The 18033-nt window shown below is 45.7% G+C and overlaps 2 protein-coding genes across 3 annotated transcripts; both read right to left on the bottom strand.

The window, feature by feature from the left end:
* Positions 1 to 258: 258 nt before the first annotated feature.
* Positions 259 to 2381, bottom strand: LOC125524220 (uncharacterized). 2 transcript variants are annotated; one of them, XM_087535461.1, is made up of 4 exons: positions 2297 to 2381; positions 1253 to 1358; positions 661 to 973; positions 259 to 561 (listed from the first exon to the last, which is right to left on the bottom strand). In XM_087535461.1, the coding sequence occupies exons 1-4, from the start codon at positions 2318 to 2320 to the stop codon at positions 390 to 392; spliced, it is 615 nt and encodes a 204-aa protein (XP_087391587.1). In that variant the 5' UTR covers positions 2321 to 2381; the 3' UTR covers positions 259 to 389. The 2 variants fall into 2 exon arrangements, with proteins under 2 accessions (XP_087391587.1, XP_087391586.1); XM_087535460.1 differs by lacking the exons at positions 1253 to 1358; positions 2297 to 2381 and having other exon boundaries at positions 661 to 1240.
* Positions 2382 to 5608: 3227 nt separating this feature from the next.
* On the bottom strand, positions 5609 to 6280 carry LOC147957451 (NDR1/HIN1-like protein 10). Its single transcript, XM_087534474.1, has one exon. It carries the CDS (start codon positions 6278 to 6280, stop codon positions 5609 to 5611), a length of 672 nt encoding a protein of 223 aa, XP_087390600.1.
* Positions 6281 to 18033: the final 11753 nt, after the last annotated feature.

Genomic DNA, 18033 nt, shown 5'->3' with positions numbered 1-18033 from the left:
TGTTAATATACAGCTTGGACCATGCATGTTTTGCATGTCAACCTTGGATCCGAGCGAGCTAACAGATCTTGTCTCGAAGCCAAACAACTTTTGTTCCATAGTTAGCAAACGTAATAAACAGTGTAGCTTTCACGTCGAGCTAGTTATGACAATATGCTTGGAAGTGTTGTACAGCTAGCATGTAATGTGTGGTGTATCACTATCTCGAGTGTATGCAAGCGTCGTTTCATGTGAATGAAGAGATATGCTCGTACCATGTCAAAAGTGTATTGCTATTTACTAACCATCAGGTGTTCTGTTACTTACAAAAGCACCAAGTTATACAGTTGTGAAAAATAAGTTCCAGTCCTTCTAAGCCCATACATCTCTCAAACATATATGTAGGTGCATCATAGGCTACCAGCGCAGGTGAAGAACATGGAGCTCTGATTGCCTTCCTTATCGTCCTCCATTGGTGGGACCTTTTCTCTTTGACACCACCTCAGCCTCCATCTCTGTTTTTCCAATTGCTCCACAATATAGTCGTTGACACACTCCGGTTTACAGAATCCCATCTCACCTCTGCGACAAAAAAGGCGAATCATGCCATGCATGCAGATAATATAATTAACTTTTCTTGGATGCTAAGGGGAGGTGCTGAGTTGACAATAAATTTCTTACTTGTACATGTAGACGGTGCCACTACCGATCCAGCTGCGGCATAGACCACATGAAAGTATGGCTGCTCGGAATGGCCTCCTATTGCTCCAAATAAGGTTTGGCAGTGTAACCTCTAGGATCTCACGTGTGTTGGTGTGGATGAGAGGCCCGACGATGTGTAGGCGTGCATCGGTTGGTTCCATAATAGCCGAGACAATCCCGATGCCGGCTCTCTCTGGGTCATAGCGGCACCCTTTTCGCGACTGTGCCATGCCACTGCATCGCTTTAGCAGTGAGGTTGACGACATGGCCACGGAGCGCCGAGATGATGCCCCTGGAATTTCCATTGCAAGCACGGTCAGGTGGCAAAGGTGGTGCCTGATCGTTTGTCTTTTAGAGGATTCAAATACCCTATGTGCAGGAGGAGGAGGAGGAGGACAGGGTTTATATAGTGTTGGGAGTGCATGTTGTATTTGCAAATACTTTTTAATCTCTTTGCGTGTGTGCATGGGGAGGGGGGCAAAGGGGTTAGTATAGTGCTGGCAGCACATGATGTAATTGCAGAACTTCCAAAGGATTTTGCTTTTCTAGAAGAATTTATCCTAGGCAGTACCTTGGTATAGAAAGGTTAACACCAATACGTTGCAAGCGTCGTCTCCTCCATACACATTATGACAAGTGAAGATTGAACTGTTTCCTCTCAAATTCCAGTGGTATTGCTGCATTACATAGATACCCATTAGTTTGAAATTACAATATTGAAAGGTTTTGCGTTCGACTGTAGAGCCATTTTCCAGAATTCTTGTAGACATGATTTGGTGTTTTGAAGAGTACTTATGTTACCTTTTTCATAGCTATGCAATATGAATTCAATTTTTTGTAGTAGTACAACTAAATTATTTCTTGAGGAAATTAATCTGGATTAAGATGGCTAGTTTTGACTCGCAATTTTAGAATTACCACGTAAATGTGGAGTACATTTTATGTATGGTTTTGCACATATCTTCGACTAATTATTCCCATCATTCCTTTTTGGGAGAAACCTCACAATCCTTTTTTTAGGTGAACCAATATGTAGTTCTCCCTACCGTGTATATTTCTCTATGGGAATCTGGTATTCTTATATTCCTCTTTAGAATCACTGACCTATTTTCAGTCGGTCTGGTCCAATAGCACATACTATTCATTTGCCCTTGTTAACTCAAACTGCCAACAAAATATATTCACACCCTTCTCTACTTCTACTTCAAAAGGAATTTTTTCGCAATTTGAGTGTTTCTTTCATTCAGTATAGCTGCATAACGACACTTGCGAACATTAAAATTACTTAAAAGAGGGTTCCTTGGTGCATCTAATATAGTATAACACTAACAATTGCTATTAAGTGGGTAACTAGTTCTGAACCAACCAAATCTCGTACCCTGTAGTAAAACGCAAACCACATCATCGAGCGATTCGAACACACAATAAATTGACGGCTAGACCTTGAGCATTGCCAGCTACATAGATTTATATTTTAAGGTTGGGCACTTATTCACAAAATTAATTGTTTAATGGCATGAGAACAAATATGTGAACTTATTTAATTGTGCCATTACCAAAATAGTCTAGCTTTGTACAAAGATTCAATGGAGTATGATGTTAGAGCGAATAATACCTTGCCTCCGAACATGACTCTCATTGGAAGTTCGCTGAGAGCACACCTACGTTATTTGGTTAGGTTGTCAATGGGTGATCTGCACCTCTTGCGCCCCCCCCCCCCCCTTTATAGTCGTCACGCGATAAATATCCTAACTTTCACAAAACATTTAGATGTCACTTTGTCGTGTTTCGGTAGTGGAGCGAGGCAGGGAAGGGGGGTTACTTTAAAAAGTTACGAGAAGGTTAATTTTGTGTTGATGAGTGGTGCACATTTACCGAAATAGTGGTGCACATTTACCGAAATAGAGTCCAATAAAGGAAAAACCTGGAGTTGCTAAAGTGTGAGGAGAGGCCACCATCTCGTCCGGATGATCAGGATTTCTGCAAACTTTGCATATGCATATCTCAACTTAAGTTCCTCTCGACGGATTTTGGCTCAACATTCATAATGTCGAAAAGCTTCGATTTGTAACCACCTTTCCCACTATGTCGACAACTATTGTTGGGGAACAAGCACATTTTTTTGGGCCAACAGTAGAAATTCCTAGAGTGTATATTTATATATGTTGTGCTTTATATGGGTTACAAAAAAAGAATAAATCTAATACAAGGAATGTATTCCCTAGGTGCTAATACAAGGCACATTATCTACAACGATTGCATTTTTCTAAATTTCCTACCACTGAATTATGATTTTGCCATTGGTAAAATAACTTACGCATCTATTTTCCACCTGTTGGTGTTGAGTTGATGGATGAATGAGGACGAGATTTTTTTTGAGAAAAAGATAGGAGGGGGTTAATTACGTGGAATGCTATTACCAAAACCGAATCTTGGAAAAAGTAGAACCGAGAGCCGCCAAAGCGTGAAGAGAGAGAACCATATCAAATCTCGATAATCTGGGATAAATTTGCCGACTCAACATCTATATCATCCAACTTTAGTTCCACTCGCCAGAACACGTTACTTATCAAGGCAAGAGTACATTGTCCAATAGTTTTTTCAACTTTATGCCGATAATTGTTTGTAGGCAGACTCGTGTCACATATGACGTATTGTGAATATCTTTGAGCTTGGTAGATGCATGACAACTAATTACAGGTAACTTTTGTCACACTATCATGATCTCTTGGATCTACCAAAACAGATTTTGTACTTTGTATAAGCTGCCCAAGACATGTGAATAACGAGAACACACGCACTCTACTAGATCAGGATAGAACTGGAGGTTGTCAAATCGTGTGCTACTAGTCACTGTGTCTTTCATGGCCTCGTTGCATGCCGCTCGCCCCGACTCACGTCTCGCCCATGTAAACTCGCCGAAGTGATAATGATTGATTGCTTCGGGCCAATACTTTTTCCTGTGTTTTTTCTGTTAAATAATTCAGGTTTTCATAAAAGTTCCGAATTTCAAAAGAAGTTGCGAATTTTGAAAAATAAAGTGTACAAATCATAAAATGTCCATGAATTAGAAACAGTGTGCAAGGTTTTAAAAAATATCAAGGAAATCCTAAAATGTTCGTGATTTTGAAAAATGTTCCCACATTAAAAAAATGATAAATGCTCATGTATTCAAAAAATGTAAATAAATTCAAAAAGTGTTCACAAATTTTAAAAAAAGTCCATGGATTTATATAATATGTTAAAAATGTTAAAAAATGTTCATGTATTCCTAATATTGTTCATGAATTTCACAAAATGTTCAAAGAAATTCAAATTCACTGATTCAATAAGCATCCATGAGCTCAAGAATTTTTTTCAAAATAAAAAATGTTCCTTAATTTTTAAAATTGGTTCCAAATACCAAAAGAGCTCTTCGGTTCAAAACAATTTTCCCCTGTTCAAAAAACTGTTCGCAAAGTTGAAAGAATATTCGCGTATTTTAAAAAATCTTCACGAGTTTTAAAAGTGTTCGCCATTCAAAGACAAGTTAATGTATTTTAAGAAATGTTCACGATTTTAAAAAAATGTTCATCAATTTGAAAGCTGTTCGAAAAAATGAATATAAAAACAAAAAGGCCAAAAAGAAATGTAAATCAAAAAAATACTAAATAAAATTAGAAATAAAAAGGAAAAAATAAAAAGGAAAAGAAAAAGAAAAAGAAAAAACTAAAAGCAATAAAGTGGGAGAAACAAAACTGGTTCAGGGAAGGTTCTAGATCCTTCCCAAACTAGTGGAGATGAAATCCGGTAATGGGCCTGCCACCCTTGCGTGAGTGCTCTTCTCGGCCTCGTGCGCCTGCAATAGTAACGTTAGCTCTCCTCGGCCTGGTGCAACAAAAAACCACACACGGCTCTGCCTCATGTGCCTTGTTGCGCTAGAGCTCGAGCAGGAGAGTTTGGAAACAACTGAACGGTCATTATATAGTCAGTCCACTCCATGTAAAACGGAAAATCTAACGAGCGAATGTTAGAATTGTAGCACTATAGCATGATCCAATCAAAATTGTTCCTTCTCTATGCAAAGAAGTTAATATCAAACTATGCTTGACATGCGAAAGAAATCATTGGTAGGTGCACATACAGGGAAAAAGTGGAATTGCTAAGTGCGCACAACCAAAAACAAATGATGGTGACATTATCTCAATTGAAGGCGTTTTCCAGAAAACAAAAAAAGCTTTGCAGCCTAAACCGATTTGCTATTTGGTTTCTTTTTGAGTAGTTTGTATTGCTTACCACATAGGTTTCATCATTGGCTTTGTATCAACAAGGGCTTCAAAATTAGATTTGGCTAGTTTGAACTCAAAATAAAAAATCATTGAGACATAGCAACATAGGGCATAGTTTCGAAGATCTACACGCGTCATGCTATAGAGCTTGGGAGATTATGTTGGCTCTCTATTCCTGTCTACAAAAACCATTTCAAGTTTTATTTAAATGACTAACCAATTCAGAGGAAGTCATAACTCAAAAAAAAGGGTCAATCACATAGCGCATGCGAGTTAGATGACACTTTGTTAATTTTCATCTAGATGATACTCCCTCCATAAAGAAATATAAGAGCATTTAGATTACTATTTTAGTGATCTTAACGCTCTTATATTTTGATTTTGCTACTAATTATAAACCGAAAAAGAAAAACTCAGAGCAACTCGGGCCTGTCGAGGACTCCACGGGTGCTTGCCTCTATTGCCGTTTTCCAGATGAGCGCGGAACACCTGCATCGGCCAGCATACAAAGCTCTAGTAGAATTAAGAGGTGATCACAATACACTCGACTCTGGTAGGCCTCCATCAGCTGCAGCACAATTGGGCATTTCACCAACAGCGTGCTCTTACAGATGAGTACAGAACACCTGCATCGGCTAGGATACAAAGCTCTAGTAGATTCAAGAGCTGATCACAATACACTCGACCCTGGTTGAGGCCTCCATCAGCTGCAGCCCAAGCGGGCATTTCACCGACAGCGTACTCGCGGACGTTGTCGTCAGGTCGCCATACTTGTACCGCACGGTGCCAACGACCCACAGGTCAACGGGGAAGACACCCGTTCCACTTCCCGTCGCGTTATCGAAGTATCCGGTGGAGCTCCCCTGGAGCACGGCTCGCACCGCGTCGGTCCGCCGGACGCCCTGGAACGACAGCGGCAAGGCGGCACGGCCGAACCGCTCTTCCTGGTAGAATCCCTCCACCTGCAGCCGGTCGTAGTAGACGGATACCCGTTTGCTCGGGTTCGAGATGGACACACCGGCTGTGAGGTTGTAGGACAGCAGCGGGGGGCTCGTCGTCGAGTTCAGGTTGAAGCTCCAGAGTGTTGCCGACTCCACGGCCATCTGGATCGTCCGAGGACGGTAGATGAGCCAGATGAGGAGGGAGAGGACGCCTATGAAGGTGCAGACGCCGATGAAGACTCTCACCAGGATGCGGCATGGGGTCAAACGCCGGCGTGGGGAAGCTTGGGCCGGAGGGCTTGGATCAGGAGTGTAGTGGGTGGGCACGCCGTTGTCGATGTAATCCGTTTCGAAGGTGTAGACATGGCGTTCTTGCTGTGATTGGTACATGGCTAGAGAGAGACGACCCAGGTGAGGTGACCTGACACGAAGGAATTGACACATATAGTAGTGGTTGCCCTTGTTCAAAGCTGATCCGATCGATGTGGTAAGACGCAGAGACAAAAAGTGACGAAACCTTCGAGGCTCTTACCGGCAATATTAATATTAATAAACATGCTTAAGAAAACAAGGCACGTCAACACTGGACGGTGAAAGCAGGGAAGCAAACACGAGGAAATGAAGATTGCAGATTTGCAAATGCAAACAAAGACTGATGCTACTCCCTCCGTCTGGGAAAAGTTGTCCACGGCGTAGTGTAATGTCAATTTTTCAAAAACACCCTTATAACTTCAAATTTGTTACAAACAGGTCACCATACAGGTCGCGTCTTCTTCCTTCTTCCTCCGCCCGTCGCTGGCGCGCGTCGCCAAGGCCAGTCGTCAGCCCAAGACCTGCGCCGCCCAATTGCTTGCTCCGCCGCCGCACTGGACGTGCTCCTCTGCGACCCAGGACCCACGCCGCCCTGCTTGCTCCGTTGCCGCACAGGACGTGCTCCTCCGCGGCCTAGGACCCGCACCGCCCTGCTTGCTCCTCCGCCGCCAAGGACCTGCGCCGCCCTGCTTGCTCCGTCACCGCACAGGACGTGCTCTCCGCCGCCCAGGACCTGCGTCGATGATATCCCCTCCTTCCTCGCAGGGCCTGCGCCGCCGCCGGCCAGGACCGCGCGCGCCTGGGTCTCGAGCGCCTGGACCACGAGCTCCCGCCGCGCCTGGACCACGAGCTCCCTCAAGCTCATCCTCAAGCTCTTTTGCGATCCTGGACCTCAAGCTGGAGCCCCTTCTGCTGCTTCTCCGCAACTTGCTGCTCCTCCCCTGCTCGTGCTGCCGCCCGGAGATCCCCTTCTCGTGTGCTGCCGCTTGAGCTCCCCTACTCGTGCTGCTGCTGGTGAGAACAAATACAGGGTTCTGTAATTTGTTCATCTCCAGTGCCTTGCTTGCTTGCTCTGTAATTTAAAACATAACTGATCTGTGTACATTGCTTGCTTGCTTGCTCTGTAATTTGAAAAAATTCAGTTAACATTGATGTTGATTTCTGATGGACCAATCTTTAGTACTGCCAAAAAAATGTTACAGAGGGGCAGAATCATTCATGGCAGTAAAAAATAAGTCATGGGCAGAATCATGAGATGATGAGAAAGGTTATAGAGGTCAGAATCATTGACAAAAGAAGGAAAAAATCATGTACTAAATTACAGAAAATTCAGGCCAGATTTAGCCAAATTGGAAACATTATTTGGAATTCTTCTTCTTCTACTCTTGCTAGCAGTGAGCAGTGAGATGGGAAGACAGATTATCTTCTTAGTTGAAAGCATTTTATTCACATAGTCCTAAAATTTATAAGCTGAAAATACAAGCTTCTTCTACTAATTCTTTGAACTTTGATTAGTCCTAGTCTGAACATGTCACAACATTTCTGTCAAAATCTCAGACTTGACAATAAATCTCAGATTATTTAGGAACACACTATTAACTGAATTTACACTAAGATTTCTTGTTAACCTAATTTACACTAAGATTTCTCACTCCATTACATAATTCTGATTGTTAACTGAATTTACAGAATAATAATTTCATTTGCATAATTACAGTGAAGTTTCAGTAACTACAGTAACTGAATTTATAGTAAGATTTCTCACTCCATTACTCTGCTATTAACTGTATTATTCTGCTGTTAACAATCAGAATTGACAATATATTATTCAGTCAAGTTGATGTTCAGATCCTGTCATTTTGTTCCAAAACCTGTCAATTTCTGTCAGGTTTTGATCTGTCAAGTTGATGTTCAGTCAAGTTGATGTCAAACTTGACACATAAATAAAATTTGACATCAATGAAATTTAGACAGTGAATACAGTTTGGACAGTACTCCACTGTCATATTTTCAGTGAGTAAAATTCAGTTTTGACAAATTGAAGCCTACTCTATTCTACAGAAAATGTTGTAGAGGATGTTATTAACTTTTCTGATGTTGTAGAGGGAGTAATAGATATTCATAGTTCTATAACTACTGCCATGGTCTACTAACAGAAGATAATTTCAATATTCAAAATGTGTACCTGCACTAGTTGTCAACAAGAAATACAGTAAAAGTTGAGATGTACTCATGGCCCCTGCTTTTGTTTGCTTTTTAATTCCTGCCCTGGTCCCTGCAAAAAAGAGAGATGTAGTAGGACCTGTAGTTGCTTATGAACAAGGAGTACTTTTAATATCTACTTTTCTCTTTCTTGGTTTCTTTGCTTTTTGTCTAGGATTCTTCATGGTTTTCTTGTTATGATTATATGCTCACCATTCATCTTTTGTATACTCTTGTTATGAGATCAGATAGGAGCACACAACTATGGATTTGAATTTGATGCCGGAAGAGGAGGACGAAGCTCAAGAAGAAGAACAAGCTCAGCAGGGTGATGCTATTGATTTGAACTTGATGCCGGAAGATGAGGACAAAGCTCAACAAGAAGAACAAGCTCAACAGGGTGATGCTATTGATTTGAACTTGATGCCGGAAGATGAGGATGAAGACATTGAATTGAATTGGTTTCCTGAAGAGGAAGAAGCTGAAGAGGCACAAGGAGATGCAGAATTGGAAGAAGCTCAAGAGGCACAAGGAGATGCAGAATTGGAAGAAGCTCAAGAGGCACAAGGAGATGCAGAATTGGAAGAAGCTCAAGAGGCACAAGAAGATGCAGAATTGGAAGAAGCTGATGCACATGGCAATCCAAGAGGCAAGGACTTGACAGACAAGGAGAGACATGGTGTTTACTTTGCTCTGCGAGTAATCGAGCTTAGAGATGGACAGGTTCACGTGTATGACAAGGTGCTCATTGCGACGATGCTGAATGTTCACCTGCGAACAGTTACAAGAATATGGAATCTAGCCAAACGACAACTTGCAGCAGGCCAAGAAGTTGATGTTTCAAGCAAGAAGAACAAAAGTGGTAGGAAGAGAAAAGAACTAGATCTGTCGAGAACAGCCACAATCCCCTTGAACAAAAGAAGAACAATCCGGTCTCTAGCAAGGTGTTTAGGTGTGCCCCGATGAACCCTACATGACAGATTTCAATTGCAAGAGCTGAAACGCATCACAAGCACCATCAAACCCACCCTCAAGCCACAGAACAAGATAGCGAGACTAAAGTTCTGCCTATCCATGATGGATGAAAGATGGATATCAAGTCCTTGGCCCAGTTTCAAGCCAATGACAAATATGGTCCACATCGACGAGAAATGGTATGACATGACCCAAGTGAAGAGTAGCTACTACGTACTGCCTGGAGAAGAAGAACCAAACCGAATTGTGCACAATACTCATAGCATTGGGAAGGTAATGTTGCAAATAGGCAAAAACCTACTACACCTACATTGTACCCATGGGCATTTTTCAAAAATTGTGATGTTTTCAAACATCAGAAATTTATTTGCAATAGTAATTCCGATCCTTTAATTTTGTATGGGAGCTACAGCCAAGAGTAATTTGACGGAGTAAGAGAACTCAGTACACTGTGTACTCCAAATTTTCTACTCCTGTCAGTCCAACAACGCAAAGTTCAATTTTCCGTGCAAAATTCAGTTAACATGTTAACAAGATCAGTTAACCGCACAACCAAGAAAAGGCTTGCCAAAGAATAAGAAAATGCTACTGATACCCTGGACTTAGTAGACTAGTGAATACCCTTACCAATAAATCTCAGGTTCATCAAGAAAAATTCCTGGAAGTAGGATGATAAAATGTGTGGTTCTGAACTCGAAAATTATTCAGGTGTGGTTATGTCCCTTTTTTCAGTTATAGCAGAACTTGAATCTAGCAGTCTGAAGAATTTTGAAACAATGACAGAAGACTTGATTGCAGTCTGAAACAATGACTAAATTACTTGCCACATCATGAAACAAATGGCCTAGTGAGATTGTCTACCAGGTTTTGCTAACTGAAGAAACAAGTGTGATCCTCGCAGTCTTAAGCAAATGTCAGAAGCAGCAAATTTCAGTAAAAAAATCAGTTTTGACACATAAATCATGGAGGGGAATTGAAGGAGGGAGGCTTGACCTGCCAAGAAGACGCCACCGCCGTCGTCGAGCTCGCAGTACAGTATGTGCAGGGATGGTGGAGCTCGCAGTACAGAAGACGTCTCCGCCGACGTCGAGCTCGCCATCAAGCTTGCTGTCGTCGGGCTCGTCGGTTACGTCTCCTGCCGTCTGGCCTCGCAGCCACCATATCAGCCTTGCCGACGCCGGATCTGAAGCAGCCGAAGCAGAGCACGGCGGTCACTAGGGAAGCTAGGGGAGGAAGGCAAGCTGGAGCTGCGCGAGCAGGAGAGAGCCGCGGAGGAGGCAGTTACGGCGGCGGCAAGCTGTGGCGGTGGTGGAGCAAGGCAGCTGCGGCTTCTGTCGGAGGAGGTCGGAAAAATCGATGCTTCTCCTCGCTGGGGAAGCAACGCGGCGGAGGAGGAGGGGAGCAAGGAGGGGGAGCAGAGCAGGGATCTTCTTGCGCGGGGAATCTCTGGCGACGCCAGCAACAGCTTCTTGGGGAGCCGAGCAGAGGGCTCCGGCAAGGGAGGAGACAAGCAGGGGAACCGGCGGGGAGAGGAGCGGAGGTGGGGGAGTGCGTCGTTTGTCGGGAATACACCGAGGAGGTTTTCGTAAAATTGCCACGAAGACAACTTTTCCCGGACGGAGGGAGTACAACTGTGAAAATAATTATACTAAATCGACGACAATTAATAAGGATCGAAAGAAGTACAATATTTCTTATTTCGTTTATCACTTGAGAATTGAGAAGAATAAATCAAATTGGGTAGTCAGAAATCAATGGGACCTGCACCAGAATCCGCCGTGGCCGCGCCCTACAGCGACCACAGAGGAAGGCCCAGCCACCACCGTCATCCACCGCCAACCTTTGTCTAGCGGTGATCCGGCGATGGCGACGAGATTAGGAAGAGGTGGCTCCTAGGGTTAGGGGGGGCGTCAGGCAGCGATCAAATGGCGTTCATATTTGTGGAATCAAATTTTTGTGCTGCCTGGCCACGGAGACGCCCACCTGCGTTTGGTGGCCGGATTTTGGTGTTTATGGTTGTAGATGCTCTAAATACTGCAGATTTCAAAATACATTTTATTTAATTAATCTACTTAACTACAAATGTACGGCAACTCAATATATTAACAAAGCTTAATTACTTCGTCAAGTCGTTGCAGGTTAATTATCCTGATTACCTCAGCACCTTTGGCACTGAAAAAGATTGACAAAATCTCTTTATTTTCTATCATGACTGAGAAAATATGTTTCTTGATAACAATCGTGTGTGCATATGTATACATGTAGGCATGGTAAGTGACGAAGGTTTTCTCAATTGAGAGAGTAGTTACCTAGCTACCAAGTCATAGTCAAGTGAGAAAGACAAAATATTTGTACAGCTCCCGTTCGACGCTCACCCAACAAATTGATATTTTAGTTCAACTCCTGTGCAGGCACGCAGTCGGTTGATTAATCCTGTACAGATCTTGTATGATCACGCACATAATTTTGTCATCTTATCTATCCTCACACACGTAATCTTCTACCGCTCTCACTTAACCTTCTCTCCTCACACACATAATTTTTGTCATCTTTGTCCATACATTTTCTTAGCATCCTTTAAGGCATCTCCAACGGCGACTCTCAAATTGTCCGCAACCGTTCGGACCGCATGGTTTGAACGAATGAACGTATTGTGTTATCCAATGCCGGTCTGTATTGGTTCACAAGACGGTCTGAATGTACTTTCTCCCGCAAACCGGTGACAAACGTGGGGGGCCTTTGCAGGCGTCTCGGCTGCTTCCAAGCCCGCGTCTGACTGGCCTACCAAAAAAACCCGCCACATCTCCTGCGCTTTTCAAAGAGCGCCCGCTTGCCGCACCGCATTCATGCTGGCCCAGAGCATGCATCAGCCGACATTGATGCTGCGGTTTGACCGGACGGGAGGGCGACGCTGACGGACGCGACCTTTCGGGCATAGCCGTTTCAATGTGGACGCCGCGTCCCAAGGAACCAACTTCGGCCACTGCACCACATTGAAGCAGGCTGACCGCCCCTTAGCCTGGCTTGGCCGCGGCTATTTAAGCCGTGGTCAGCGACGCACAGAGCCGCACTCCCCCTCCCCGAGCACCGCCCCCTCCCCTTCCCCATGTTCGTGCCCAAGCTCCTCCCCTGACGGTTCTGGCGTCGCTACACACACTCTCCGGACCCATCGGCATCCACGACGGTTGGCTCCTACGCGAAGGAGGAGATCGTCATATCGTCTGGCGACGAGCAGGACCAGGCGCCGTAGCAGCAGCCGCCCCGACTCCTTAAGAAAGCTGCTCTGACGGATAGAGATGTGGTCCGTTAGATCGAGATAATGACAGAGTGGTCGCACCATCACAAGGGCCCGTCGCCACCATCGCCGGTGCACGTCAAGCAAGAGCCGGCGTCCTCGCCACGCCACTGCGTGAAGCGTGAGCCGGCGTCCCCGCTCCGGCCTATGAAGGACGAGCCGGCCTTGCCCCAGCACAACCGCGTCGCCCAAATCGGACGTCGCATGAATGACAAGCCGTCATCGCCCCTGGGTCAAGGAGGATCCAGCGTCCTAGCCGCGCAGCCGATACAGCCGCATGGACGTGCACTTGCCGCCGTCGCTGTCGGTGTCAAAACTGGCAGATCTAGGTTAGGGGGCCCCAAACTGTGCGTCTAAGGATCGATGGTAACAGGAGACAGGGGACACGATGTTTACCAAGGTTCGGGCCCTCTTGATGGATGTAATACTCTACTTCCTGCTTGATTGACTTTGATGAGTATAGGGGTTACAAGAGTTGATCTACCTCGAGATCGTATGTTGTGGTCTAAACCCTACACGTATGATGACTAATGTCATAATAATCTACCGACTAGCCTGGCCTCGGCTTATATAATGCACTAGAGGCCTAGGATAACAGGAGTCCTAGTCGAATACGCCGGTGGAGAGGAGTCCTTATCTTGATCACCAAGTCTTGTGGAATCTTCCTCGTGTATACATCGGCTGTCCGAACTGGCCCATGAGCATACGGCCATGGGGTCCTCGGCCCAATCTAACTGATTGGAAGATGGCGTGGTGAGTACCCCCTAGTCCAGGACACCTTAAGAAAGCCGCTCTGACGGATAGAGATGTGGTCCGTTAGATCGAGATAATGACAGAGTGGTCGCACCATCATAAGGGCCCGTCGCCACCATCGCCGGTGCACGTCAAGCAGGAGCCGGCGTCCTTGCCACACCACTGCGTGAAGCGCGAGCCGGCGTCCCCGCTCCGACCTATGAAGGACGAGCCGACCTTGCCCCAGCACAACCGCGGCGCCCAAATCAGACGCCGCATGAATGACAAGCCGTCATCGCCCTGGGTCAAGGAGGAGCCAGCGTCCTCGCCGCGTAGTCGGTACAGCCGCATGGACGTGCACTTGTCGCCGCCGCGCCGCCACCACCTCCCCGTCTTGGAGGACCCGCCACCCAGAATCAAGAAGGCGTGTGTCCACCTCCTCCACTACCTTGGAAGAGGTGGTTATAGCGGTCCCTCGGGCTCGTGGGCCATTGTATCTGAGGCGGAACACGCGACAAGGCAGCAGGCGAGGTACGACCGGCACAACGCCGGTCGCCGCTCCGCGTTCGCCAAGAGTAACGTGGCATCGGATTGGGTCCGCAATGACCCTGACCTTACCGCTGTGTGGGAAATTGACCGCTCCGTGACCAGTGCGGAGATGGCCGCCAAGCGCCGCCGCTGCTTGAAGGCGAGCTTGCACACATAGGCAAGGAATGGGTGCTTCGCGACTGCTCCGCCAACGCCGGTAGCGGCGAAGTCACCACTTGGGGTCCGAAGGCAACATCGGCAGCGGTCGCGGTGGCACTCCACCCAGCGTAGCAGGAGGCGGAGTGACTCCTACATGAGTGGCAGGCAGCCACCAGACAAGGTTGTCGTGACCCTCCGGTGGCGTTCCGCCGCTGGAGGGACGACAACGACGAGGCGGCACAAAGGGCGACGGTGGCGTGGCAGGGCAGGGCGGCCACGTGTACGAGGTGGTTGTCTGGTATAGTGTTTTGGATATTTTTTCTAGTTTTTTGTTAAATGGTCGAAATATGGACCTTTTATGTAAATTATATCCGAACTTCAGTGAAATCCACCTGGTTTGAATGAATTTTGTCAAGTTTGTTCGTACTGAATGGCGGTCTCCGGCATCCGTGTCCACGGACTGGTACCCCTGTCCACGAACGAATGCGGGAGAAAATCTATGGGTCACCGTTGAAGATGCCCTTACATCTTTTTTTGATTGCATAGGTTGTCGTTTGTACAAAAACAAAAGTGTTGTGTGAACAACCAGACCACTTTGATTAAGGTTACGGAGCAAAATGCTCGGTGTTAAAGTTAAAGGTCAAAATAATCTTGTATACACTCAGGTTTTATTATTGAATATAAACTTGTTTGATACTCCCTCCATCCAATAATCTAGTGTTAAAAATTCTCTTACATTATGGGACTGGGGGAGTAATAGTTAGGGAATCCCCAAGGCGGACTCGAAAATCTCTCACAACCGTCCAAATGGCGGAAGCCATTCAATGCCGATCGTGGGGCGGTCCAAACGCAATTTCTCCTGCAAATCGAAGATAAACATGGGAAGGTTTGCGGGAGTCCGGACAGATCTCCAGCCCGTTTCTTACCGCCCTGGCCCATCAAAACCCCCTTCCCCCTTCCACGTGCGCTCCTACCTGGCGCTAGCTGCCCATATTCATGCCGTTTTAGAGCGCACCGCTCAATATTGAACACGCCTCAAGATGAACGCGACCTCTTACTGCTTCCGCCATTGAAGCGGCGCACTGGCCGAGGGCGCTGCCCGTAACGCTTCTTCGGTGTCCGCGCCTATTCAATACTGGAGACGAGTGACTGGATGGGACGGGACAGATATGAACCGCACTCGTTTAGTGCCATTATCCGTCCGTCTGCCACCATTAAGTAGGCTCGCCGGCTGAGAAACCCACTCCGACGCCGCTCATTGACGCACCTGGATGCATCGCCTCATCGGAATCCGATATATAAAGGTGGCCACATCAGGCTAACTCCACACGACAACATCAACAACTCCACATCCTCCTTTCTTGCACTGCATCCGCCATGACCGCCAGCATGAAAGCACTCTGGGACAATCTGTCGCTGGAGAAGAAGCACGCGGTGGCTGCCCTTGCTGCCACCTGGCATAGCCGCTCTGCCAGCCGGATCAAGGCTGGCTTGCCGGCCAGCTCGCCCGAGGTATCCGACCACGAGGACGACACCATGATGGGAGACTCCGACGACTTAGCCCCGGCTACAGCGCCTTCTGTGCACGCCGGTTTCACCATGGAGCAGGCGCAGGCGCTGTTTTCTCGAAAATGTTAATAAATTCTCAACAATTGATGTTTTACACAAATTGCAGACCACATGTTTAAAAAATATCATCTTGTTTTGAAACGCAAACATTTTCTTAAATTTGTGAACAAAAACTAATATAAAGCAGGAACATTTTTTGAAAATCCAGAACATTTTTTAAAATTGTTAACAATATTTGAAAACAAGTACAAATTTTGGTATTCCAAACAACATTTCAACTTTTTGAACTTATTTTAAAAAATATTAATAAAGTTCAAAAAAGAGAAAACTGAATTAATGGAAAAAGGAAATTAAAATAGTTGAAAAAATTATTAGGCCTTGGCCCAACTAGGCAACGGCATCGCTCCCGTCTCAACCCGCTAATCCGATCCATGGGCGACCGCGTCCGTGGACACCCGACCTGAATAAGTAGGGTATCGGTCACCATATTCACCCATCGATAAGCCCGATTGGTAACCTGATTAGTCATGAGCAGGGTATGGGCATGGGTTTTTGCCCTTTGGGTAGCCTAATGGGTCACCCAATTAATATTATTGAGTAAAAAACATTTTCATTTCATACGAGGTGTGTGGTGAAGATACATGATAATTAATATGTTTAGTACACACCATTTTTTTAGATTAGTTTAGTACACACCAACGCTGCCGGTAAGGATGCATGTATGCATCTTTGCCCTGCCTTTTATTTCTTGTCGATCGCTTCGGAATGGTAAGGCCCATAGTTGAATTGTATACATACTACTAGTCTATGTATGTAACTTCATTTGCTCAAGAAAAATGTATGTAACTTTAAAATGGTGCTGTGCGTGGTTGGCAACAAAATGAACATAGGAGTAGCTTATTCAGTCCCACCTCGCTTGCTTGAGCGCACGGCAGGCTGTGCTGTACTATAAAGGGGACATAAAGGAATCGGCAGAGCTCAAAGGAATGCTAAACGCAAGATATGAAGGGTTTTTTTGGTTTGTGACTAACTTTGCCAAAAGTTGCCACATCTAAGGTTAGGTAAGTTAGATTAACTTAGGTGAGCGTTTGGTTCAAGCCACACCTTAGGCAAGCCGCACTTGAGCCCCACATGGCATACACACAAAAAGTGTGGCAAGATTCTCTTAGGCTTGCAACTTGTGACTTTCATTTTGATGAACTAAACATAGACAAGGTTGACAAAAATGTATGGCAAAATATGGCAATACTAGTCCTAGAACCAAACAGCCCCGAAGTCAGTTCGGCAAAATAAAAATGAATTAAAATACTATACCCGATGGTAATATTGTGTACAAGATAGGTTACAGTTGAACTCTGAGTAGTATTGTGTTTAGATGGATATGGAGCCGTGTCCTAGTAGGACACGTGTGTCATATGCCTCTCATATATAGTGGGGGGTAGACACATGATATAACTAGGACACGTGTATCCTATGCCTCTCATATATAGTGAGGGTAAACACATGATGTAACCTATGCCAACATAATAACACAGGTATGTGGGGAAGCCGGCGGCATGTGCGGGCGGTCGGTGTGCGGTATTATAGCGATGACATGGGAAGGAGTGCCTGTAGTCTTGCCTCAAGGATGTAACCATATCGATGAACCTCATTAACAAATCTTGATCTCGTGCTTGTGTGATTGCTTGGTCTTTGAATTATCAACGGGATGCCTCGGTTTTAATTCTAACAAGTGGTATTAGAACTAAGCTATTCAAAGGTCACGGTTGTTGATTCAGAGGAAGGTACGTGTGCGCAGGCTCGATATGCGGCGATCTTGGATTGATAGGGCGAGCGTAGAGGCAGCGGCGACGCGTCGCGCAGGGCAGGCAGGCAGCAGCTCGATCGACGACGGGCGCTGACTGCGGAGGCCCAAAGGCGTGTGCTGGGCACCAGCCCAACCGACGGAAGCCGCAAGGCGCAGGCGGCGATACACGGACCAAGCGGCGAGTCCGGTGGTGTACTAGCAGGAAAGAGTAGTCAAATACGAGATATGTTTGGGAAAAAAATCGGGATCGAGTCCCTGGAGGCTGCGGCCTCTTGTGTATGATGCGGGCGCAGGCAAATCAATCGGCGGAAAAGAGAAAATCCATCAGCGAAACTGGGGCTTGGTAAAGCAATAGCTAGCGTTGGGAGTTGTGCCTAGGAGCTACCTGAAAGACCAAGTTTGGTTGGATTTTTCTATTAGTACATGGGGTGCACCTTATTAGGTTTTGCTCCTGTCCTAGGGGCATTGTAGTGGAAGCTTGGTTAATTTTTCATAGCGCCAGTCATACGAAGAATCATGACGTTATCGGACATCGGGTTTGAGGTGAAGAAGTTCAACGGAACT

This window comes from Triticum urartu, chromosome 7A, assembly GCF_056163025.1.
Source record: "Triticum urartu cultivar PI428250 chromosome 7A, HENAU_Tu73, whole genome shotgun sequence".
Lineage (NCBI taxonomy): Eukaryota > Viridiplantae > Streptophyta > Magnoliopsida > Poales > Poaceae > Triticum > Triticum urartu.
This window is presented reverse-complemented; position numbering and strand designations above follow the sequence as displayed.